The 25,782-nt window shown below is 47.6% G+C and overlaps 2 protein-coding genes across 2 annotated transcripts in view; one reads left to right on the forward strand and one right to left on the reverse strand.

Moving 5' to 3' along the window:
• Positions 1-1,476: 1,476 nt before the first annotated feature.
• On the reverse strand, positions 1,477-2,943 carry LOC147961720 (transcription factor IBH1-like 1). Its single transcript, XM_087536921.1, has 2 exons — positions 2,343-2,943; positions 1,477-2,256 (listed from the first exon to the last, which is right to left on the reverse strand). Exons 1-2 carry the CDS (start codon positions 2,916-2,918, stop codon positions 2,254-2,256), a joined length of 579 nt encoding a protein of 192 aa, XP_087393047.1. The 5' UTR covers positions 2,919-2,943; the 3' UTR covers positions 1,477-2,253.
• A 5,975-nt stretch (positions 2,944-8,918) lies between these two features.
• The window catches only part of LOC147961721 (transcription factor efuD-like), a 46,993-nt gene continuing 30,129 nt past the window's right edge, over positions 8,919-25,782 (forward strand). The window contains exon 1 of the mRNA XM_087533914.1: positions 8,919-9,224. Within this exon, the coding sequence (XP_087390040.1) occupies positions 8,919-9,224 (306 nt within the window). The remainder of the gene's footprint in view (positions 9,225-25,782) is intronic.

A 25,782-nucleotide genomic window follows, 5' to 3' on the forward strand; every position in this document is an offset into this window, starting at 1 on the left:
GCGGCGACCAGCCCTGTTCGGGCGGCGGCGGCACTGCGGTCGGCGGCGGCGGCGGCGCGCCATCTGCCTTTAGATCGGCGACGGCGGCGTGGAGGGCATCGTGGTCGCGTAGGCAGCACCTCCGTCAGATCTGTTCTGATCGATGCAGTCGGCGGTGGTGGTCATCTCTTCCGTCAGAAGTGATCGGCCTGCGGCTGGTGATCGGATCTCGAGATCCGTCAGCTAGTCCTGGCTATGAGTCGGGGAGACATAGTTGCCGGTGAAAACCGAGCCGTTGGCGGGCGATGGCGGCGTTTTGCATCCTTACCTTGATGAAGGCATCGTCGTGTAACTGTTGTCAACCCCTCGTGCTGCTTCGGGTGAAACCCTAGGATCTGGTCTTCCAGATCGGACGATGGCGCTACTACGGTGCCGTCTCTCTCTTGGGAGCATCGTTTGTGGAGCAGCGCCGGAAGACAGAGGCGGGAGGTGGAGCGGCTTCGTCTTGCACGGAGCTTCGGTGGAGCTGTCAAGTCATGCCTGGCCGACAGGTGCTACGCTGAGTCATGCCTGGTCGGCAGGTGCTACGCACGACAGATCTTCCAAAGACTTCAAGTTGTGTCAGCTGGTGGTACTTGGCAGCATGGTGCTGAGGTGTATGAGCGGCGACCGCGACGTGCTCAGTTTTTTGCACGCAGGGAGGAGGTACCGTTGGGCGCCGTGGTGGCGTCGACGATAGCTAGACCGAGCAAGGTTGATGCATCAGTACAGTTCTGAAGATGGAGCGATGGCTGTTGGCCGCGGTGGCCTCTGAGAGCACGCCGGACCGGCGAGACCCATGCCCGGCAGGCGTCCTGGATGGGTCCTCAGGTCTTAGATGTTAGGTTTGGCTGCAATGTCTGTTTGGTATTAGGCCCAGGCTATCTGCGCCCCTTCATCAACTGGATAGGTGTAGCGACAGTTTGTTGCTTAGACGGCGGCTTTAGCCTTACTGTTGTATTACTTTGTAAGGTCTTGTTAGAATAATTAATAAAGTGGCCGTATGCATCGCCCAAATGCAGAGGCCGGGGGTCATCCTCCTTTTCTAAAAAAACGAGCACCGGCTGCATCCGGCTGCTCCATAGCAGCAACGACACACCGTCGTTTTGTTGGAACTGGCACCGCGGGGGAGCTGCAACTAGTTTGCCGGAGAGCTGCAACCAGCAATGTGTGGTGTTACAACCAATAGAGCAGGCGACGGGGACAGATGCCATGGCGGAGCTGCAACCACAACGGGGCAGGCGACGGTGGGTGCCTAAGGCTGATGAGTGTTACAACTTCGGCATCCAAATGCTGGGACCAACGCCCGGTTTTGCTACCACTGTGGCGATCGTCGTCATAGACGCTTGGAGCATGGAGGCACAGGAGCTGCAACCAGCAGCACGAAAAGCTGGAACCGGCTAAAAAAAAGCTGGAACCCCAGCGAGAGCATGGGCTACGAGGCCCGACGTCGGCCGCTACCCTTTGCTGCAACCGAAGAAAACAAAGCTGGAGCCGGCGACAAAAAATGCTACATCCAGCGACAAAAAAAGCTACCACCGTCGAGCATCTGCACGATGGAGCTGCATCCATGAAAAAAAATGCTACAACCGGTAAGTGATTTTGCTGGAACCAACACGAGCGCCGGAAGGCCACACGCCGCCACCGTAGTTGCTACCATGGGGCCATCTCCGTCGGAGCTATGGCCATCTTCACCGGAGTCACGACCGCCACCATCGGAGCTGCGACCGTCGTCATGGGGAGCTGCAACCACGAGGGGGCACGCTGCTGTACACATGAAGCCGGTGGGAAAGGCAGGAGACGACGGCGGCGAAGGGCGGCGACCGAGGGTGAGTGCCGCGACAGGCGGCAACAGACGAGATGCGCAAGGCGGTGCTTCGAAGCCGAGTGCGTGCTCATCCATGGCGACACATTGGGCTGTTTTTCCATAGAAGAGAACGCAGGGAGGAAGAGAGAATCGTGTATTTGGGCCGGTGCGCCGGCGCAGAGTGTTGCCCTAATATTTATCACTTCGCCAAGTTGATCCGTGTCCCGCTGCATAGAGAGTGGGTGCCACTACAAGGGTGGCGTCTCCTCCCAAAAGAACAAGAGAAAATCCTGATATATATTTTTCACCACTCCCCGAGCATCAATCATCATGGAGACCATGTCTTTCTTTTTGCAAAGGCAACGGCACTCCACCACCTCATACAAAATAATGCCTCTTTTTCTCCAAGTGCACACTAAGACCAGGAATCACTGCACGCCGTTGAGCGACCTATTAGTTACATACACAATGAAACTTAGCAGTAAATGGAATTAAGCAACTAAAACTTTTGACGTACCGGCCGACCCATGGAGCTGGATCTTTTCACGGCTTCGGAGAGCCGGCGGAGCACATCGACCTGAGCACGCAGGTGAACGGCGTAGTCCATGGTCTCACGGAGCAGGGTGACCTCGTCGACTGCGGCGTGCCGGCCTCCCGGTATCACATCCCTCAGCGCGATGGTCCACCTCCTAAGGAGCCTCCCCGCAACATAGCTCCTCTTGCAGCCGCGGCACCTCCTCACGATCCTCCGGCACCTCTGTACCTTGCACGCTCTGGACGCCGGAGCCAAGATGGCCTTAGGCCACCTCGCTCCACCGCCGTGCGCAGTCGCCATAGCGACGTCCACGGCGGACATGACGGCGCGCTTCCTCACGCGGAGGCTAGTGGTGCCGCCGAAGGACGTGTTCGGGTGTGCCTGTAGCTGGAGGCTGAGGAGGAGGTTCCTGAGGAAGGCCTGCTTGAAGGACTTGGTGCTGGTTCTAGGACCTTGCATGGTTGTGTCTGCTCTTTTGCTGGAGCAGAGACAGGATGTACTTGCTGTGAGAAGTAATGTTGACGGATGATAGGATCGTACTTGCTGGCGCAGAAACATGGGCGCTCCTGCTGCTTAAATAGGACTGGTCTCTGGCATGTGGTGTCACTAAGTAGTACCTTAATTCCTTAAAAGGTAGTACCTTAATTCAACATGCATGTGCCATAGCCATATAGGACGTGTCGTCTTATCTGATTCATAATCTCTCACACATGCATGGATGATTTTTACGATGATGTTGGATATTAATGCTCCTCTTTTTCATGATGTATACCTTGTGTCGGCGACTTGAAGCTCAAAAGTATAGAACCTCATGCTCATGGCATTTAATTGCGACACTGTTGACGTGCTCATATTCTTCGATGATGACGATGTCTTGTCGTATGCTATGCATGAACGTAGACTGGACAACTAGGACGCGAGATGTCCACAAGCTTAAGGTCTCCCAAGCGCATGATGATATACCAGTGAGCTGGCTCCCGTGTCATATTCACACATAAATGGCTCGAAAAGTTGAAAGGGAGTTGAGCTATATAAGGTGCGGAGTACAGCACAACACATGCCCACTAAGCGTATATATACACATCTCAAACGTCTCATTATCACAAATTGCCTGTGTCTTAGGCCCTTAGCTGTACATATCATCATTGTGTGTTGTCGTATGCTGGGCATGGAACTATGGATACAAGCTGGACAAGTACGATCCTGCATGTCCACAAGCCTGCTTAATTAACTGAGGTCTCCCAAAGTCTCAAGCGTATGATGATCATAACTTAATGTCACTGAGCCGCATGGCTCCCCTGTCATGGTCACCGGCAAAAATGGCTTTGGAAATTAAGTTGGAGACGAGGGAGCTCGGGAGGTAAGGACAAGACGCGTGCACATGGCCGCACATGCAGCCTCAGCGCGGCGCTGACACTTGGCTTCAGCTCTCCCCTGCGAGCTGGATGGGGTTGTGTGTTGACGTGAATTTGTTCCGGACATTTGAGCCGTGCATGAATGCACATGATCACCCCGTTTTTATTGGACTACCTATTTCGTCGGATGACTGGAAGAAGTTTAGTTTCGGTTGATTTTGACCCTGTTAGATAATCTTGTTAAAGATGGTTTATTAGTGTTAGCTAAGTTAATTAGCGATCAGGTATTGAAGTACTACGTACTAGTTGGTCTAGTTTCTGTAGTACATGTATGGCTCGGAGTAGTAGTCTGATTGGAGTTGGTTGGCCGTGTGTCCTAGTAGTATATTGTCTACGTGAGTCAAGGTGTAATGACTTGTACGTGTGACCGTGTGTGGAGAAAACAGAAAATAAAAGATAAAAGAAGGGCACGACAAGGGCCCTTGGCTATCAAAGTTTTTGCGTGCACATGTTCATCGTGATTTGATGTGATCGATCCTGTGGGCGAGTTTCAACAATTGGTATCTAAAGCAAGGTTCGGGAGTTGAAGCCGTGCTTGCCCCGAGGTGGCGATCTACTAGCGCCTCGGGGCGGGCGATGAAGTCGCTGGGTGGTGCAGCGATGAAGAGGTTCTGGTGATCGTCGTTTGACGGAGCGACATGGAGGGAGACGGCAGGCTGTCGTTGGCAAGGTGGTGGAAGGAGATCGTTGACGGGAGAGGTGATGCCGAAGTGCGGCGCTGGAGCTCATCAAGATCGTCGTCCGAAGGAGTCGGATGAGTCAAGGAGTCGTGCGTGTTTGCACGATCAGTCATCGTTGTGTCTGTGAGTCATCATCGTGTCCAAGTGCTGGTCTCTGAATTCGTTGAGTGCAAGCGATGTGCACGGTGTTTCGTGAGTCATGTCCATGTCCTCGTGGAGCGTCCTGGTTGCGGCCAGTGTGGATTCGGTGTGATGCCGAAGGCGGACGATGGTAGGCGAAGCCATCGTAAAACGAGGAGGTGTGCGACCAGTGGAGAGTGGATCTACTGCAAGCAAGTACAAGGAGTATGGTGCGAACCGAGTGCAAGGCAACGGCCAAGCAATGGCGGTGGCACACCATGGCATAGCAAGGAGGCACTGCATGTTTCCAGGCGGGTCATACTCAATGTACCGATATGACAGTTGAATATTAAGCTCGGCTTGTAGTGGGACAGCGACCAGTTAAGATGAACAACGTGAAGACTGATGATGTGTCCAGTCTTGCACGTTGCACGCGTAGTTGCGACCGTGTGGGCTGGTAGTTCAGATCATGCGTCAGAGTTTGGATCAACAAGTTACGGATCTTCAACGGGTCAAGATGAGAAAGAGCATGAAGGAGATGAGAGCATCAAGATTAGGGGGAGATTGTTAGATAATCTTGTTAAAAATGATTTATTAGTGTTAGCTAAGTTAATTAGCGATCAGGTATTGAAGTACTACGTACTAGTTGGTCTAGTTTCTGTAGTACATGTATGGCTCGGAGTAGTAGTCTGATTGGAATTGGTTAGCCGTGTCCTAGTAGTATATTGTCTACGTGAGTCAAGGTGTAATACAAGTCCGTTTAGGACTTGTACGTGTGACCGTGTGTGGAGAAAATAGAAAATAAAAGATAAAAGAAGGGCACGACAAGGGCCCTTGGCTATCAAAGTTTTTGCGTGCGTATGTTCATCGTGATTTGATGTGATCGATCTTGTGGGCGAGTTTCAACAGACTCAATGATTGGATTGAATGTCTGGGTGTGGGAAATAGCTGCCGGGCAAGAAAAATTATTAGTGATTGACACATAGCAAATGCGCTTTTTGAGAGATCTACTTGAACTCGCCCATCGCTGATTTGGAGAGGAGCGAGCTTCACGCGCTTCTCATGTGGTGATCATAGATAGGCAATTTATCATTCTCTTCAGATATATCCTAATTTATCACTAGATCTTTATGTCAGCGTAAAAGTAACAGAGGTGCATATAGAAAACATATATACGTTATCCTACATCACATCTCAATCCCACCAACTTATCTCTTCTACCATGAGATTCCGAAGTATGGATCCTGCTAGTCTTGTAATGAACCCAGCAAATACGGTCCAACGTTCACGTGTCCGCGCTCATGCGGGAGTCAGATGGCAAAAGCAACACCCATGCATATGGTGTGTCGAAACAGGCACCAGCCTGCTCTGTCTCTCCCTAGTCCGTGAGCATATGCATGCATTTCTTCGCTTGTTCATCCTAGCCTTGGTCTGCTCCGGTCTTCGATCCACCAAGTATATTCATTCCACGGAGCTTAATTCCAAACTCCCATGTCTACTGATTAGTCACAAGGCTAGTTTGTCTCCACAGATACATTGCTCTCCCTTGAAACATGGGTGATGTCTCCGGAATGCACGGGCTGTTCCATCTTATCCGCGCTTGTGGCTGTGATGCACATGTTTCCTCTTTTTCCTTTGTGTAAAAACGAACCGTAATAATGGTTTATTGCAAAAAAAGGAAGAAGAAATAATCCTTCTGTACTAAGAGCGCTCGAAACCTGTGTATATTGGAAGAACCCCCATTTCTTCATATTTGTGGAATTATATTTCTAAAATTTAAATAATTACAAAAGGCTCAATGCGCAAAAAAAGTTCTAACCAACACAACGAGGTGCTTGATTCTTTGTAGTAACCTTTTAAAACTTAGATATTTGATTTTTAGGTACTCTTATATGTTGCGCTTTTGCCCATCGGTACTTTGTGTTTCAGATCCATCAACGATTGGTGGAGCAGCGTCGCCGCTGGGAACCAAAGGAATGCCACTATTGCTAATTTGCTGCCTATTTTGCCTTTGATATTTGGAACGAAAGAGACCGTCGTATTTTATAGAACTCCACGCCGGCCATATTACTTCGTCTGTCGGCCCGATCAACTCCGAACTAGCCATGCGGGCTCCCCAATCTGGATATGAGTCTCTCGATGTTGTACAAATAGTGCTTACTTGCAAATAAACTTATTTTTTCTCTTGAACTCCTACGTGTATCTCCCTAATCTATTATGCAACGGCATATCATCTGTTAGTCTAGCTTCAAAAAGTTGTTTGAACTCTTACTGGCAGCTAAACTTATTGGCTCATTGTTTGCTCTAATTTATGTGTAGGATGGATGCAAGTTTTGGTATTGGGAAAAAGATTACATCGATCTATTGATAGCACGAAAATTTATAGATGCTCATGCACTCATTGCTAGAATAGAGGCTAGAAATAAGACTAGATGTGAAGCAACGTCTACATCTTCTGAATCGAAGAAGAAACAACTGTGCAAGCTCGAGAAGCCGCAGATCAATAATGAAGACATAAAGAAGATATTAATCCAACTAGTGGGGAGCAGTTATGGAAGTTGGATATCTTTTAAAATGTCTATTTATGGTTCTTGTTTTCTTTGATCTTTCTTTCGTAGCTAAGAATTGGTGAATTATGTACTCCAATGTATCAAAATGTTGTTGAATGAGAAATAAAGGAGTAAAGAAATGTGTTTCGGTGATTGAAAATGAAATGCAAATGAAAAAAAATACTCCGTTATATATAAGGGGTCGGTTAGGTAGGGCAAAAACTTATTAGAGTAAAAATACTCCACTAATGTTTTACTCCACCAGACACTTCACTATTTTTAGCAGATCGGTCAAAATGCCCTAAATGAATTCAGTTTCTTTAGTGTAGTTTTTCATTGATCTTAATATCAATCCAAGTACGGTGAGCTTGCTTGTATGTGGAGTGAATATATAATCTCATGACACTTACTATTTTTCTAAGAAAAGTACGGCAGTTCAATAACTCATCATAAAAGTTAGGCAGCACCAGCCATCCGATAAGTTATTACATATTTATTTCTTCCTAGCTCCCATTGAACATGCAAGTATATATATAGCTCCGATGTATGCACCGTCTTTAATAGTCATTTATCTCAAGAGAGTTAGCCACTATGGACTCCGTTAAAGTCATGCTTCAGCAAAATATGAAACATACATTGTAGCACACATGCACATCACTACACATATGTTAGATTTCGGGATGCATTAAGAAAATATTTGCATGTTGTTCTTGCAAATCTTGCACATCATATTCCGTTGTGGCATTACTGTGTGGTCCTACGATGCAGGTGACCATCAGAACTAGCAAGAGTAAGAACATGCTTAGTTTCATGCAAAAGTTTTGCTTATCAGTGTTTGGGAAAGCCGAAAATGTTAGCTGATATCTACTAATGCTCAGCAACAGGCATATTTTTTATACCTCTAGCATATACTTTCTCCGTCCGAAAAAGGTTGTCCCTAAAACGGATGTATCTAGCATCAAGTTAGTGCTAGATACATTACATCCATTTGAAGGACAAGGTTGGAACAAATTTTTTTGGACGAAGGGAGTACGCGTAAATACATACAAAAGACGTTCGCCGTCTTCTCCCACGGTGAGCCTGTCCACGCCATGCGACACACGATCCCCACATTCTACGAGCCCGGCCACCATCCCCGGCATGCCTCCACGATGGGAGCCCGTGGTGGAACCCTCTCAACTCCATGCCACAAGCAGCTGAGTCCGGTGACCCTCGCTTGAACACGGCCATGTTGCCGTGCATGCAACCTTGAAGGTTCTCAACAACGTGGACACCATCACTATGATGAACACAGCGAAGGCTCACACTTTCAGGCCCTGTCCTGCAGCATTCGCATTGCCGTCGGAAACGTGTAATCGATGCCACGACGGCAGCGGTACCAAGGAATTGCACCGCGAGGCCGACGAAGAACAACAACAGTACTGCATCGCGCCTCAACGACGACGGCGACTTCTCAAGCTCAGTGACCTTATGGCTCTGACACGCCCGGATTTGTGCACAGCTTGCTTCCTCGGTTTGGACTTTGGACCACTTGGAAGTGACGCTGGGACGATGGCACTACGGTGGCTATCCGAGTATTAGGGGGAGTGAGAAGAAAATATGGCCGCCGAGAATTGGTGCTTGTATGGCCGTCGGACACGCACATGCATGCATATCCGACTCCAATTCCTTTCCCGTTTCCAACAAGGAGTCCAGTCCAGCCGTCCCGGCCACGTCTATAAACAATCTCCCCAGAACCAGGTTTAACCACGATTTGATGGATCTACCATGAGACTTCCTGCCGCCGCCGCTGAGATGACGTCCGTGTCCGTCGGCCCGTTCAACCGCCTGGTGAGCCTAGCGGGGCGCGCTTTCTACGACGATCTCCTCCCGGAGGCTGCACAGGGCATGGCCGTCGTCGTCCTTGACGCCTTGACAAGACGGAACGGACAGTGGGTCCGAGAGGACGACCTCGCCGCGTCTCTAAGGATGCAGCCCATGCCGCTCCGCCGCGTCCTCCGCTACCTCGAGGAAGAGATGATAGTGGCCAGAGACCACCGTAAGGAGCCAGCGCCAGCCAATCCAGCCGCCACTGCTGATGGTTATACCATGGAGGGTGATGTTAGAATAAATCCGAGGCATACCGTTGACCATCCGAGGACCAAGCAATCACATGACCACGACACCGAGATTTGTTAACGAGATTCACCGATATGGCTACATCCCCGGGGCCTGACTATGGGCGCTCTTCCCCATGACACCACTACAATACAGCACCCGGTCGCCTTGGACACCGGCACATGCCGTCGGCTTCCCCTGCGTCCCGGTGCTATTATGTTGGCATAGGTTACATCGTGTGTCTACCCCCGATATATATGAGAGGCCTAGGATACAAATGTCCTATTAGGACACAACTCCTACCCTGTCTACACACAGTCCAAAACAAAGTCCAACTGTAACCTACCTTGTACAATAATATTCGACACAACTCTAACAAACTCCACCTTGGCGAATATTCTCCATCATCTTGGATTCATCCGTGCGTCGAACCTCCATGTACATTGGACTTGAGATACGCCATGAGCACCGCTGCTACTCCCAGACTCCACATGACTCCACCTGCAATTGTAGTCCCTTCTCGTCTTCCTCACAGTCAATACTCGAGCAAAATTAAGTTCCTCAATACTCTACTTTGTGCTCCCAACTTCCGGAGTTTCCGTTCAACGCCATCACTCACCGATAATTTATCTGCGTGAAAATGAACAACTCACATATTGGATGTCACATACAAGAGTTACCTGAACTCAACATCACCGCTCTTTCTTGACCGTCTGTCTAAAAATTGAAGGAATTTCACTGTCGCCCTGTGTCACCCTGAGTCAAATTCACAATTGTCTCATCCTTTTTCCCGGATAGTCTTTGACATGTCCCATAGCTATAGCACTCCGCCTCCTTCTGCTTTGTCATCCGCACTGAACACCACAGAATATACGACCATATACTCTCTCAGCTTTTGACAATTTCAGACTTTCCGCCACTTTCTCAGATTCTCCACGGTCAACTCCTGTCCGTCAACTAGCACCGATAGACCCAGTCACCAACTTGAATCTGGTACTCGTAACACTGCTTCAGCACCCTTGCACACTTTGTCTGACCACCGGTGCCTTGGTCTGTCGCTGTGTTCCGTGCTTACCGCACGCCTCGCCGCTATCACCGCGTCAAGCCTCTGCTGTCCTGGTCGAGTCTCCCGGGTAGCTAGCCCACACTGCCTCAACCCCCACTGCAGAGAACCATCGATCATCACCGACCGATGCCGAGTATCATGTCTCCATCAGACCACTGGTACCCAGTCCGATCCACGTGTCTCTCGCTATCCCGCTGAAATAGGCTTCGACTCTCCATGCATTTACGTCGTAGCCCCTCCATCAGCACAGAGTGAAGTCGTCCATCAGACTCCAGCTCCACCTTCAACATGACTCTATGTAGCTGGCCATGCTACCCTGCGCCCTGTTGACTTCAAGCTCCCTTGTGCGCACCGTCTTGAATCAACTCCGCGCCATAGTCTGTCGAAACCGCACAAGCCCTCAAGCCTGCACCACGTGTTTCCACGCCCCAGAAGTCGGCCACCATCAGCATGACGCTCCTATGTCGTCGTCACCAAAATCACCACCGTCTTCTGCTTTCACCAACATATCTGTCGATTCGTCTGACAGTCCAGTCCGACCCAGCCGAAAATTATCCGACTGCAACCATGCTCCACCCTGCGTCGTGTCCTCTCCGCACATTCGTACATTGCTTGACGCCTTGTGTATGCATGAACCTGTAAGACGAGCTCCAGACTCCTCCGAGCCTTATACGCTCGTCACTAGTTTATTGTTGTCTCTTTCGTAGGACGTTCTAACTAACCAAAAGCCATCAGTCCGACCATGCCCCACCAGTTATCCTCCTGCCGTGTGGCTCTCCGATCACCCGCTGCTCACCTAATGGCTTCTCTCGCTAAAACCATCCGGACTCGCACGACTCTGTATTTGTTTGTCCACGTCGTCCATGCTCTACGGCCCTGAAAACACTTGCAAACCTAACTCTGCCGATTGTCATAGTCCCCTGAGCAAGCTGATCATGCCAACACCATCTAAACTATACAAGAACCATCGAGAATATGATCACAATCCAACAGCCAACACCAGTCCTCCTCTTACACATCACGTATCTTCCTGATGCATGCACTCCATGTACTTTCTAGCACAAACAGCACCAAATACGCAACGTGTCCTGAATCCTGCCCTTTGACTTCTGATTGCTCTTTTCCTTTTAACAAATCTCATATCGCCTGCATGCACCGAAGCTCCTTTTGTAGACATGTAGCGATCAAAGCTGCTCCCTGATGGACTGCCTGCGTGCCCATCTTGCTGCGTTTGGGCCATCCGAGTGCCATGGGCCTGCTACTGCATCCGGCCCAGCTCCAGCCTGCATCGAGCGATCGGCCTGAAAACACGCTAGCTCGCCCGCCAACGCGCGTGTCGAGCCTCCCGTGCCGCATCCTCTCCCTGCTGCCGCAGGCTCTACGCTTGGATCCTTGCCACCTCGAACCCAAATACTTCCGCACGTGCTTCCGATTTTCTGGAACTTTCAATCTCGCCGACTCTACCCGAACAGCTTCTCCGATTCGGATTGCTTTTCAACCAAGCCTTCCGTCCGCTGATTCATTCGCCGCCATGACGAAATAAACAGCAAACTAGCTTCGTCTCCTCTAGATCAACGCAGTTGCGACCTCTAAATAACCTAGCTCATGATACCACTTGTTAGAATAAATCCGAGGCATACCGTTGACCATCCGAGGACCAAGCAATCACACGATCACGACACCAATATTTGTTAACGAGGTTCACCGATATGGCTACATCCCCGGGGCCTGACTATGGGCACTCCTCCCCATGACACCGCTACAATACTGCACCCGGTCGCCTTGGACACCGGCACATGCCGCCGGCTTCCCTTGCGTTCCGGTGCTATTATGTTGGCATAGGTTACATCGTGTGTCTACCCCCGATATATATGAGAGGCCTAGGATACAAGTGTCCTATTAGGACACAACTCCTACCCTGTCTACACACACCGGTAGAAAAAGGGTCTGTTGTCCCGGTTCGTAAGGGCCTTTTGTCCCGGTTCTGAAACCGGGACTAAAGGGTCGGTACTAATGCCCTGTCCCTTTAGTCCCGGTTCAATCCAGAACCGGGACAGATGGGCCTCCACGTGGCCTGTCCGCGGAGCCCAGGCAGGAGACCCTTTGGTCCCGGTTGGTGGCACCAACCGGGACCAATAGGCATCCACGCGTCAGCATTTCTGTGGCTGGGGTTTTTGTTTTTTTTTGAAAGGGGAGGGGGGGTTGGGGGTTTTGGGGGGTTAATTTAGGTGTTTCATATATTGTGTTAGCTAGCTATAATTAATAGAGAGAAGTGTCCTCTCTTATGTCCGTACTTGGTCGACGCTACATACTATACATACGTATAGAGAGGACTAGACACGCTAGCTAGCTAGTAAGCAAACGAAGGAAACAGAAGATCGTCATGAACATATATGCATACAGAGAGAAGTGATATCGACCACCTCTCCTTCTCCGAGAGATTGGTCGAACAACAAGTTCTCGTATATCTATCCGGCACTACCGGCTACATATATACAATAATTATCTCTTACAGATATAATCATACGGACTCATGGTCCACATAGTATTCTCCGTCTTCAGCGATCACGTGGTCAAGAAAGAATGCCACCAATTCCTCTTGAATTGCTCGCATGCGAGCTGGTGCTAGGAGTTCATCCCGCTTCCGAAACATCTAATTTAAAGAAGGGGGTCAATACATATATATATGAATGAATGAAACTCAACACAAATGATGGTAATAAAATAAAATTGTGAATGTTGTTATTTACGTACTTCATATTGTTCGTCAGTGTAGCCCCGCTCACAGGTCGTGTGGCGGATGGACTCGCAAACGTAGTATCCACAGAAATCATTCCCTTGTTCCTGCCACAACCACTTTACAAGAAATAGAGGTCAATCAAACTGATAAGTAAGAATGCCAAATGGTATTGATGAAACTAGCGCTTGAATCACTAGTAGATGCGCGGAACATGCTACTATAGTACTTACTTTCGGGTGTCTAAATTGCAGCTCCTTCGGCAGTCCCGGAGCTTTTCTGGTGAATTTTCTCCAAACCCTGCCGGACAAAGAAAACAATTACTTGATATATCAGGAAATGAACAAAGTTGCTGATATGGTGGATAATGATCGATTTAACTTACTTCTCGAGTATTTGAGTCATGTCTGCATAGTCCTGGGGATCTTTTCGTCTTGAGTCTAAGACGGTTACTAATCCCTTCTCAAGCTTAATCTCTAGGAGAATATAGTGGAAACTGCACACGCATGCATAACTCATCAATTACATTACTATAACCTTGACTAATATATAAGGGAAACCGAATACGCACAAGACAGTAACACTCACTTGAAGTTGTAAGGAAAGAGTATTATATCTTTGTTTTCATTTATTACCAACGATCGTAGCAAGTTGCCCTCGGTAGCTGCGGCATGAAATTTAACCTGAGTTGCATCTATGAGATATGTGTTAATGAACCCAATATCACCGACTTGTCTTTTCTTCAATTCGGCGATCTTCAATCTGCATAATATAGTGAGCATGATTATAAATACATGCAATGAAAGAGCTGAGCTATATAGAGAGACTTAATGACAGAAGTAGTACTACTTACAGACAGTAGCAAGCGACCGTTGTTTTATCGAGGGCCAATTGATTGAAAAACTGAAAGAACTCCTCAAATGGAACAGGCAATAGTTCAATTCCAACGAGGTCATGCTCCTTTTTAACTTTCACATACAAAGTACTCCTCCCCCCAGAGTCTGCAGATTTTCAAGTACCAATCATGCAATCTTCGCATCATCGTTGATAGAGATCTTTCATCTTTGACGAGAGGCTTTCCGTACTCGTATCTTTGTATCTGCACCTCCATGGGTTCAGAATGTACATCGTCGGGCAGGTAATTGGCAAGATTGCTATAACCGGGCACCATCCTCGGATCATTCGCGACGTTATCGCTAGGCACCTTGAGCAGGGGGCACGATTGCTTCGCTTGTTCGCCGAGCTGGGCAATTTGTTTCCCAGCTCGTCGTTCTTTCAGCCTTTGATCACTGACAGTACTTCCCGACTGCTCCGCTTCGGCAAATTCCTTTCCAATAATGCGCTCATAGTTTCCTTTCGGCGGAGACTTGGGTGGTTTTGTCAGGGCAGCCAGAGTGCGCTTCGCTTTCACCGGATCTACCTTCTCCTCCGGAGGTGGATGTTTCTTTGCTTTCACCCCTTCTAAGAAGTTCATCACTTCTTCTCGTGCGATCTCGGCGTTCTCCTCCGGGGTCCTCTCGTATGGTAACTTCTGTGGAGTCTTCAGAGAAGGACCAAATCTGTATTTCCTCCCGCCTCTGGCTGTACTGCTAGACGCCGGCTGAGCAGACGGAGCGGTTGTCTTCTTTACTTGCTTACGAGGCGGAGAAGAAGGACTACGACGCGCCGGAGCAGCCGGAGCGGCGGCAGGTCTCTTCTGCCCTTGCTGACGAGGCGAAGAAGGAGGAGGCTGGCTGCTCGGGCGCGTCGGCGCAGGCGGAGAAGGAGGCGAAGTGCCGCCCCGCGCTGGAGAAGGAGCTGGTCGAGTGCCCTGATCGTCACTCGCCGGAGGAGGAGGCGGTGGAGGAGGCGGAGTGCCCTGACTCGCCGGAGGAGGAGGCGGTGGAGGAGGCGGAGTGCCCTGACTTGCCGGAGGAGGAGGAGGAGGCGGAGGCGTCCAGTTCGGAAGGTTGATGAGCTCCTTCCGCCATAGGCATGGAGTCTTCAGATCAGACTGCAACACCCTCGATGCGGCTATATCTCCTACGTGTCGAAGCATGACTTAGAGGCATAACCGCATTGAAAGCAATGTCGCAAGTGAGGTAATCTTCACACAACCCATGTAATACATAAGGGAAAGAGATACATAGTTGGCTTACAATCGCCACTTCACACAATTACATGAATAAAGCATTACATCAAACAGATACAATCAAGGTCCGACTACGGAACCAAAATAAAAGAAGACTACCCCAAATGCTACAAGGTCCCCGATCGACCCCAACTGGGCACCACTACTGATCAACTAGAACGAAACAACACAAAGGACAAGATCTTCATCGAGCTCCTCCTGAGCTTAGTTGCGTCATCTGCACGGACTCATCGTCACCTGCAAGCTGGTTTTGGAAGTATCTGTGAGTCACGGGGACTCAGCAATCTCGCACCCTCGCGATCAAGACTATTTAAGCTTATAGGTAGGGTAAAAGGTAAGAGGTGGAGCTGCAGCAAGCGACTAGCATATATGGTGGCTAACATACGCAAATGAGAGCGGGAAGAGAAGGCAAAGCACGGTCGATAAAAGTATGATCAAGAAGTGATCCTAGAATAACCTACGTCAAGCATAACTCCAAAACCGTGTTCACTTCTCGGACTCCGCCGGGAAGAGACCATCACGGTTACACACGCGGTTGATGCATTTCAATTAAGGTCAACTTCAGGTTTTCTACAACCGGACATTAACAAATTCCCATCTGCCCATAACCATGGGCACGGCTTTCGAAAGTTCAAATCCCTGCAGGGGTGTCCCAACTTAGCCCATCACAAGCTCTCATGGTTAACGAAGGACATTCCTTCTAGCGGGAAGACCCGATCAGACTCGGAATCCCGGTTACAAGACATTTTGACAGGTAAAACAAGACCAGCAAGACCGCCCGATGCGCCGACATCCTGATAGGAGCTGCACATATCTCGTTCTTAGGGCAACACCGGATGAGCGCTCCGTACAACTAAAACCAGCCCTCAAGTTTCCCCGAGGTGGCGCTGCAAAGGACTCTAGTTCGGACCAACACTTAGACAAGCACTGGCCCGGGGGGGTTAAAATAAAGATGACCCTCGGGATACTATTTCGGACATGCCGCGGACGCGTGCAAGTGTGGTTGGGCTCAAAACGGACGACGGAGAGAACTCGGAGAACCCGGACGAATGCAAGTTTTAAAACATGATGATGCAATGCACATGATGACATGATAAGATGCAACACGCAAGCAAATGACATGACAACGACAACGAATAACTGGAAAACACCTGGCACATCGGTCTCGGGGCGTTACAACACTCCACCACTACGAGAGGATCTCGTCCCGAGATCTAGAATGGCACCGGAGGGAAAACGGAAAAGAAAGAGAAGAGGTAAAACTAAGTTGCTTCTTTGACAAATGAGTGAAACCATGAACCTTGAAGAGGTTAAGCCATTTCGAGAAAAGAATACAACGGAGATGAACGAAGTTGAAAGCACTCCGTTAAGAAAGAGGAACAAGGAAGAACAAATTCGAATAGCACTCCGGTTGAGAAGGGATGCAAGACTTGATAAGGCGAAAAGAGCTTGAGGAAAAAGGACACAACACTTTGGTTAAATGGATAAACCAAGAAAAGAACACGATCCTGACAAAACGAAAAGATGGGTTGAAGAGAGCAACATCACAATGCCTCCGGAACGAAAGAATAGAAGATAGGTAATTGAGAGAAAAGAATGGAGAAGAAAATGCCAAGTTCTGTCACAAAAGAGCTTGACAAGGCATCTTTTAGGAGAAGGGTCGAACGGAATTGTTGGAAAACCAACAACGAAAAGAGTAAGCTGGTAGTGGGATTATGAAAAAAAAACTTCTCAAAACTATGAGGTGAAATTTTGCCACTAACGGAACAATAGATTGACTTGATATCAAGGAGATGATAAACTTACTCACCGGAAGGATAAAAGAACTTGGGTCCTTTATAAGCACCATAGATAGCAACAATCCTTAGGGAAAGTTTTAGGTGAAATATAACCCAAAATAATTCCAACAAAGAGGTTGATGGATTTAAAATATCTCATTCTTAACAACATTCGAATCATGAAACATGAACTCAGATTATGAAGAATGACACAATACCATCTCCAATGATACGGAAGAAAGAATTGCACTCCGGATTGCAAGATGAAGAATGCTTGAGCTCCTTAGAAAAGAATCTCGATGAACGCTTCGAGAAGGAATTAAATCCTTGATGAACCATCATGTAGAACCTTCATGAAGAACTCCGGTAACAAAAGGATGATCAAACAAAAGGAAAAAGAAGTTGAAAACACAAGGTGAAACCTTGTAATGTTTTAGATGGATCTCCGTGGTGATATAATTGCGAGAGCTTGGAACTCCAAAAAAGAAAAGATGAAACAAGTGAAACCGAGAATTTGAAGAACCTCCGGAATAGGGAATTAATCACTTGGATGAACAAGAATAAGAATCATGTTATGCTTGTCCTTCACCAATTAAATTGATGATATACCATAGATTTGGCACACTACTTATTCTCGTAGAAAGGATTAAGATAGATATGGAGCAAACTTGAGAAGGTCTTCAACAAGTCACCGGTGGGATTGAGAAGAACGAATTAATATATACGATAACGACTGACGAGAACTCTTGCACGAACCACTGTTAGGATTGACAACGAATAAATAGATATGATAGCAAGGAAGAAAAATCCTGAATAGCCACCGTAAGAATTGGAAATGAACGAAGTAAAGGGATGAATCACTGGTAAGAATTAGCAAATGAACGAAGATGCTTGTGGGAATTTAGATGCAAGTGAGCGAAAAGATCATGAGCTGATTAGAGGATATTTAAACGATGCACCGGTAAGATTTGGAGAAACGAGAACTGAAAGCTGGGAATGAATAATCTTGAATTGATGGACTCCGGATAACCAAACTAAGAAGACTCCTGAATTGCTCCGGAAGGGTGAAAAGAATTGTCACAATCAAAACAATTATGAGAGGATGACATCAAGCTAGAACCATGAATCTCTGAGAGAGCGGACAAGATATGGAGGAAAATTCTTCTTCGGTCTTCAAATGCCGAGAATGACGATGAGAAACACCACCATGAATCGTTTAGGCACTCCGGAAGAATCAAAAGCGAAGAGATTGAACCAACGCTGAAAAGAGTTGGAAAGATCTTGGAGAAAGACATTTGACTGATGATAAATCATTCTTACATCAAACTTCAAAAAGAATTTAGGATAGCTCCGGGAAAATAAGAAGAGTCAGGTAAGATCCTGGGAAAAGACCTGTGGGTTAGGGCCCACTGAAAAGATACACCGTTGAACTATTGCTTGGAAGAGAGATTTGTACCGGTTAAATAAAATGACTTGAATGAGATAACAACCTCGAAATAACTTGAATGGATCGAGAATGTAACCGTGAGTCTTCTGAGATATCTTCAGCACTCCGGAACAATTGAATAACGAGAAGTGAATGATAAAGAGATGCACCGGCATGAGAAGGTATTTGAAACAAGGAAAAGGGATATGAGATCAACACCGAAAACTTGATTTGAATCCACCGGAGAAGAAAACGAGTGAAGAGTGACGAACTTGAAGCTCCGTTAGAATCTTCATGAGAATCACCGGGAAAGAACATGAAGGAAAAGAATGGAGAGACTTCACATGAATAAAAAGATACTTGATTAAGAAATCTGAGTCCTTGAAGAAACAAGGGTGGGAGGGTGGGAAAACACCATTGAGAATGAAACGAACACCGTTGAGACGAAATGATAATTGATCTTGCTGATGTAGAAATGATCGGATCCACTTGAAGAGAAACACGCCGGTGAAAAGGATAGATAAGACAATCTTGATGATCAAGAAGGATTGGTATCCACATCGGAGTATGAGAACACTATTTGGGGAAGGTATGGAATCAACACTTGACATCGAAGCAACTCGAATACCACAACTCAAAACAAAAACAAAGGATTGGCTTGCAGAATAAGCCAGAGCAAACATATGATAGAGATTTCGTCCGAAGTTTTCGTGGTGGGGCCTACACGGGCTCGATCGTACAGCACCATCATGTACAAGGCAGTGCACATGACATACGAAGCGTCCCCGAGTCAGCATAGCCAAGGACTCTTTAAGACACAACGAGACCACTGTAAAACCGACCGTGAATAGGCGGACCACTAGACGTCGAACCCCAATTTTCACATCATACATCTGTCGGAAAGAAATCCTAAGATCTACTTGAATTCCCACTTATAAACTCCTGAAATTTTTACAGTTATGCAATCAGGTGTTGGGGATACAGGGGAAGCATAATATCTCACCCAAAACTAACAAATTCTACATCCAGCTGTATCCATCCTTCAACACATAACCAAGAAACCTTCGGAAATCATCTACCTCAACCTTCGAAAAGCATCCGTTATACGAGTTATGGCAATACTCCCGAACTCCCGCCCCAGTACTGGGTGGCGTCGAGGTTATCTCACCAACAACTGCATAAAAGAGATTTTCGATGTCAGCGTACTAAACTCAGGTATTCCAGAACTGCAGCGATAAAATTGTGACGACAACACCTCGGAGCTCAACTCCCCGGGACACTGCCACAACCCCTAAAGACAGGAGGCACAAGAACAATGTTCTCGTCACAAAACCATCGGAACGATTCCAAGATACCCGCGTGATCCTAAAAAAATTTTAGTGAAATTTGAGAAGAGAAGAGTCAAAACTCTATGTCAGGATGCCTTACCAGAGCGATGAGGAGACTGGGGAGTAAAAAGAATTCCTAAGCTCTCCGATATATAATTCCTAAATGAATCAAAACATTTTTCTAGACACAACTCAGCTGCTAATAACGATCAAGCAATGGGGGCTCCTAAGGTCGGGGAATGGCTCTGATTACCAACTTGCAACGCCCTCGATGCGGCTATATCTCCTACGTGTCGAAGCACGACTTAGAGGCATAACCGCATTGAAAGCAATGTCGCAAGTGAGGTAATCTTCACACAACCCATGTAATACATAAGGGAAAGAGATACATAGTTGGCTTACAATCGCCACTTCACACAATTACATGAATAAAGCATTACATCAAACAGATACAATCAAGGTCCGACTACGGAACCAAAATAAAAGAAGACTACCCCAAATGCTACAAGGTCCCCGATCGACCCCAACTGGGCACCACTACTGATCAACTAGAACGAAACAACACAAAGGACAAGATCTTCATCGAGCTCCTCCTGAGCTTAGTTGCGTCATCTGCACGGACTCATCGTCACCTGCAAGCTGGTTTTGGAAGTATCTGTGAGTCACGGGGACTCAGCAATCTCGCACCCTCGCGATCAAGACTATTTAAGCTTATAGGTAGGGTAAAAGGTAAGAGGTGGAGCTGCAGCAAGCGACTAGCATATATGGTGGCTAACATACGCAAATGAGAGCGGGAAGAGAAGGCAAAGCACGGTCGATAAAAGTATGATCAAGAAGTGATCCTAGAATAACCTACGTCAAGCATAACTCCAAAACCGTGTTCACTTCTCGGACTCCGCCGGGAAGAGACCATCACGGTTACACACGCGGTTGATGCATTTCAATTAAGGTCAACTTCAGGTTTTCTACAACCGGACATTAACAAATTCCCATCTGCCCATAACCATGGGCACGGCTTTCGAAAGTTCAAATCCCTGCAGGGGTGTCCCAACTTAGCCCATCACAAGCTCTCATGGTTAACGAAGGACATTCCTTCTAGCGGGAAGACCCGATCAGACTCGGAATCCCGGTTACAAGACATTTTGACAGGTAAAACAAGACCAGCAAGACCGCCCGATGCGCCGACATCCTGATAGGAGCTGCACATATCTCGTTCTTAGGGCAACACCGGATGAGCGCTCCGTACAACTAAAACCAGCCCTCAAGTTTCCCCGAGGTGGCGCTGCAAAGGACTCTAGTTCGGACCAACACTTAGACAAGCACTGGCCCGGGGGGGTTAAAATAAAGATGACCCTCGGGATGCGCGACTCCCAAGGGAAAAAGGCTAGGTGGCGAATGGTAAAACCAAGGTTGGGCCTTGCTGGAGGATTTTTATTCAAGGCAAACTGTCAAGGGGTTCCCATTATTACCCAACCGCGTAAGGAACGCAAAATCCGGGAACATAACACCGATATGACGGAAACTAGGGCGGCAAGAGTGGAACAAAACACCAGGCATAAGGCCGAGCCTTCCACCCTTTACCAAGTATATAGATGCATTTATTAAATAAGAGATATTGTGATATCCCAACAAGTAAACATGTTCCAACAAGGAACAACATCTCCATGTTCCAACAAGGAACAAACTTCAATCTTCACCTGCAACTAACAACGCTATAAGAGGGGCTGAGCAAAGCGGTAACATAGCCAAACAACGGTTTGCTAGGACAAGGTGGGTTAGAGGCTTGGTTCAACAATATGGGAGGCATGATAAGCAAGTGGTAGGTATCGCAGCATAGGCATAGCAAAAGAGCGAGCATCTAGCAAGCAAAGATAGAAGTGATTTCGAGGGTGTGGTCATCTTGCCTGAGATCCCGCAAGGAAGAAGAATGAGTCCATGAAGAAGACAAACAGACGTAGTCGAACGGGTCCTCACAAACACGACGTTATCGGAACCGACCCGAAGAAGCAACACCGGAAAGAAGCACACAACATAGTAAACAACCACCACATAAGCATGGCACGATGCGCAAACAAGTATGATGCATGTCCGGTTTAATGAGGCATGGCATGGCAAAGTGCACAAACAACCCTACAAATTAAGTGGAGCTCAATATGCAACGGAGTTGCATATTGAAGAAAACACCACATGACTTATTTAGTTCTCTCTCGTTTATGTACCCAACAAGATTAAATGTTGTTAGCATGGCAAGAGGGTGAAGCAAATGAAAACTACCTATCTAGTCAAGTTTAAATGAGGCCGGAAGCAACAAGCAACAAGTCCGGAAAAACCTCATGTGCATATTTTACGGTTTGGTACTGTTCTTCCCTAAAACACAATTTTAGAATTATTAAACATGCAAAATAAAGCCACCATGTTAAACTAGGCATTTTTCTACCCCATTTACATATAAAGATTATTTTAAACCGAACTACGGTTATTTAGCTATGAAATAAATCATTTTAGCATGGCATAGGAGCAAATTTAAACAAACATCATTTTAAACATTTCAAACATAGATGAAAGTAGCATATTATGAAACTAGACACAATTTTAAGCATTTTACATATATAGAACTTTTTAATCCGATGCACCGTTTGTGAGTTATTAAATGCATGAAGATGAGGGTCTTTTCTGTAAAACGGCATTCTCTAGAATAAAAGACAAATTCGCAGGCAAGGAAAAAAACACAATCGGGCTGAAACTGCTGGCCCAACAGTGCACAGGGGGTTTGGGTGGCTGCTCACATCGGGCTCTCGGGCCGGAAGCGAAGAAGCGGCTGGACGCAGGCTGGACCTTCGAGGTCCCACGCTCGACCAGCGAGGTCAACGGGCACGGGCGGCTTCGTTCTGTCGCTCGAAGCAGAGGACATGGACAGGCGACGCGGCTGCAGTGGAGCTGATGCAGGGAGCGGCGGCGCGACACTGAAGATGGCAGGGCGGCCCTAGCGCAGCTCCCGGCGACGAGGACCAGGCGAGGAGGAGCGGATCCAGGCGGAGGTGACCAGGAACTTGGCGCGCGAGCAAGGAACTTGGCAGCGGAGACTTGGGCGCAGGCAGGGCTACGGGGCGACGCTGCTGGCGAGCTGGGGACGTTGGGACCCGAAGTAGAGGAGCGGGCGCTGCTCCGGCGGTGAGACGGCGACCCGGCGAGAACCGAGGCGAGGCAGGGGCGCAAGCGTCCTCTTCTGATCGACCTGAAGCAAAGCAGCAATGGCGACAGCTTGCAGGAGGGTTCGTGGGGCTCCGGCAATAGGGAGGCGCGTCCTTGGCGAGGCAGGGGCGCGGACGACGCGGAGACGGCCGGATCCGGGCGGCGAGGAGGCAAACGGCGACTGGACTAGGACGGCACGAGGACGACGCCGACGAGCTTGGGCGAGTTCCTGCCTGTTCCTGGGAAGGAGAGAGAGAGCCACCATGAGAGAGAGAGAGAGGGAAAATTAGGAGGGGGATCGGAGGACAGGGAGGAAGGGTCGACGACCCGCGGGGCTCCAGCAAGGTTGGGGAGGTCCGGCGGCATGAACGTGCAGGGCGGCGGGGACAAGCTCGGTGCTCACGATCCATTCAGGATCGATCCGAGGAGGGAAGAGGAGGCACGGCCTCGATCGTGCTCGAGCAGATGGGCGGTGATGAGGCAAGGCGGTGGTGGTTGGTCGGGGATGGATTGGATCGGCTTGGTGGTTGGTTGGGCACTGAAAACAAAGAGAGTGGCGGCGGGGATGGATTGGATCGATGGAAGGATGGGACGGGATCCCTAATTCCTAGGGTTGCCCATTATATACGCAACTGGGTTAGGTTAGGGGCTAACGGAACCCTCCGATCGTAAATGGACGACCGAGAATAACAGGTTAGAGGAGTCCAAATAAGAAAACGGTGACGTTTTGTAGATGTTTGGGGATGATCCAGATACAACGGAAACGACTGTCCGGGTCGGGTTCGGGACAACTTCCGGACGCGCGCGTGGGGTCGAAGCACTGTGCAAAGAAGGGTAGGCATGGGCCTAGGTGGATTGTGGAGAGCGGGTTGGGCTGAGAGAAGAGGGGAGAGAGGGACCGGCATCTGTTTCCGGAGACCGAAAACGTCCGACGTTAGACCGACTATATTGTCGCTATAGTTAAACGTTGGGGCGTCAAACGGACTCAGAATGCGATGAAACTTGACAGGCGGTCTATCTACACTATAATAAGACCACACGCCAACTTTCATCCCGTTCCGAGAACATTTTCCGGCCACTTATAAAATACTATTTCGGACATGCCGCGGACGCGTGCAAGTGTGGTTGGGCTCAAAACGGACGACGGAGAGAACTCGGAGAACCCGGACGAATGCAAGTTTTAAAACATGATGATGCAATGCACATGATGACATGATAAGATGCAACACGCAAGCAAATGACATGACAACGACAACGAATAACTGGAAAACACCTGGCACATCGGTCTCGGGGCGTTACAACACTCCACCACTACGAGAGGATCTCGTCCCGAGATCTAGAATGGCACCGGAGGGAAAACGGAAAAGAAAGAGAAGAGGTAAAACTAAGTTGCTTCTTTGACAAATGAGTGAAACCATGAACCTTGAAGAGGTTAAGCCATTTCGAGAAAAGAATACAACGGAGATGAACGAAGTTGAAAGCACTCCGTTAAGAAAGAGGAACAAGGAAGAACAAATTCGAATAGCACTCCGGTTGAGAAGGGATGCAAGACTTGATAAGGCGAAAAGAGCTTGAGGAAAAAGGACACAACACTTTGGTTAAATGGATAAACCAAGAAAAGAACACGATCCTGACAAAACGAAAAGATGGGTTGAAGAGAGCAACATCACAATGCCTCCGGAACGAAAGAATAGAAGATAGGTAATTGAGAGAAAAGAATGGAGAAGAAAATGCCAAGTTCTGTCACAAAAGAGCTTGACAAGGCATCTTTTAGGAGAAGGGTCGAACGGAATTGTTGGAAAACCAACAACGAAAAGAGTAAGCTGGTAGTGGGATTATGAAAAAAAAACTTCTCAAAACTATGAGGTGAAATTTTGCCACTAACGGAACAATAGATTGACTTGATATCAAGGAGATGATAAACTTACTCACCGGAAGGATAAAAGAACTTGGGTCCTTTATAAGCACCATAGATAGCAACAATCCTTAGGGAAAGTTTTAGGTGAAATATAACCCAAAATAATTCCAACAAAGAGGTTGATGGATTTAAAATATCTCATTCTTAACAACATTCGAATCATGAAACATGAACTCAGATTATGAAGAATGACACAATACCATCTCCAATGATACGGAAGAAAGAATTGCACTCCGGATTGCAAGATGAAGAATGCTTGAGCTCCTTAGAAAAGAATCTCGATGAACGCTTCGAGAAGGAATTAAATCCTTGATGAACCATCATGTAGAACCTTCATGAAGAACTCCGGTAACAAAAGGATGATCAAACAAAAGGAAAAAGAAGTTGAAAACACAAGGTGAAACCTTGTAATGTTTTAGATGGATCTCCGTGGTGATATAATTGCGAGAGCTTGGAACTCCAAAAAAGAAAAGATGAAACAAGTGAAACCGAGAATTTGAAGAACCTCCGGAATAGGGAATTAATCACTTGGATGAACAAGAATAAGAATCATGTTATGCTTGTCCTTCACCAATTAAATTGATGATATACCATAGATTTGGCACACTACTTATTCTCGTAGAAAGGATTAAGATAGATATGGAGCAAACTTGAGAAGGTCTTCAACAAGTCACCGGTGGGATTGAGAAGAACGAATTAATATATACGATAACGACTGACGAGAACTCTTGCACGAACCACTGTTAGGATTGACAACGAATAAATAGATATGATAGCAAGGAAGAAAAATCCTGAATAGCCACCGTAAGAATTGGAAATGAACGAAGTAAAGGGATGAATCACTGGTAAGAATTAGCAAATGAACGAAGATGCTTGTGGGAATTTAGATGCAAGTGAGCGAAAAGATCATGAGCTGATTAGAGGATATTTAAACGATGCACCGGTAAGATTTGGAGAAACGAGAACTGAAAGCTGGGAATGAATA

This window comes from Triticum urartu, chromosome 7A (genome assembly GCF_056163025.1).
Source record: "Triticum urartu cultivar PI428250 chromosome 7A, HENAU_Tu73, whole genome shotgun sequence".
Classification (NCBI taxonomy): Eukaryota; Viridiplantae; Streptophyta; class Magnoliopsida; order Poales; family Poaceae; genus Triticum; species Triticum urartu.

Bases quoted from the DNA above. Each gene is read 5' to 3' on its own strand.
- LOC147961720 (XM_087536921.1), bottom strand. From the start codon at position 2,918: ATGTTTCTGCGCCAGCAAGTACGATCCTATCATCCGTCAACATTACTT.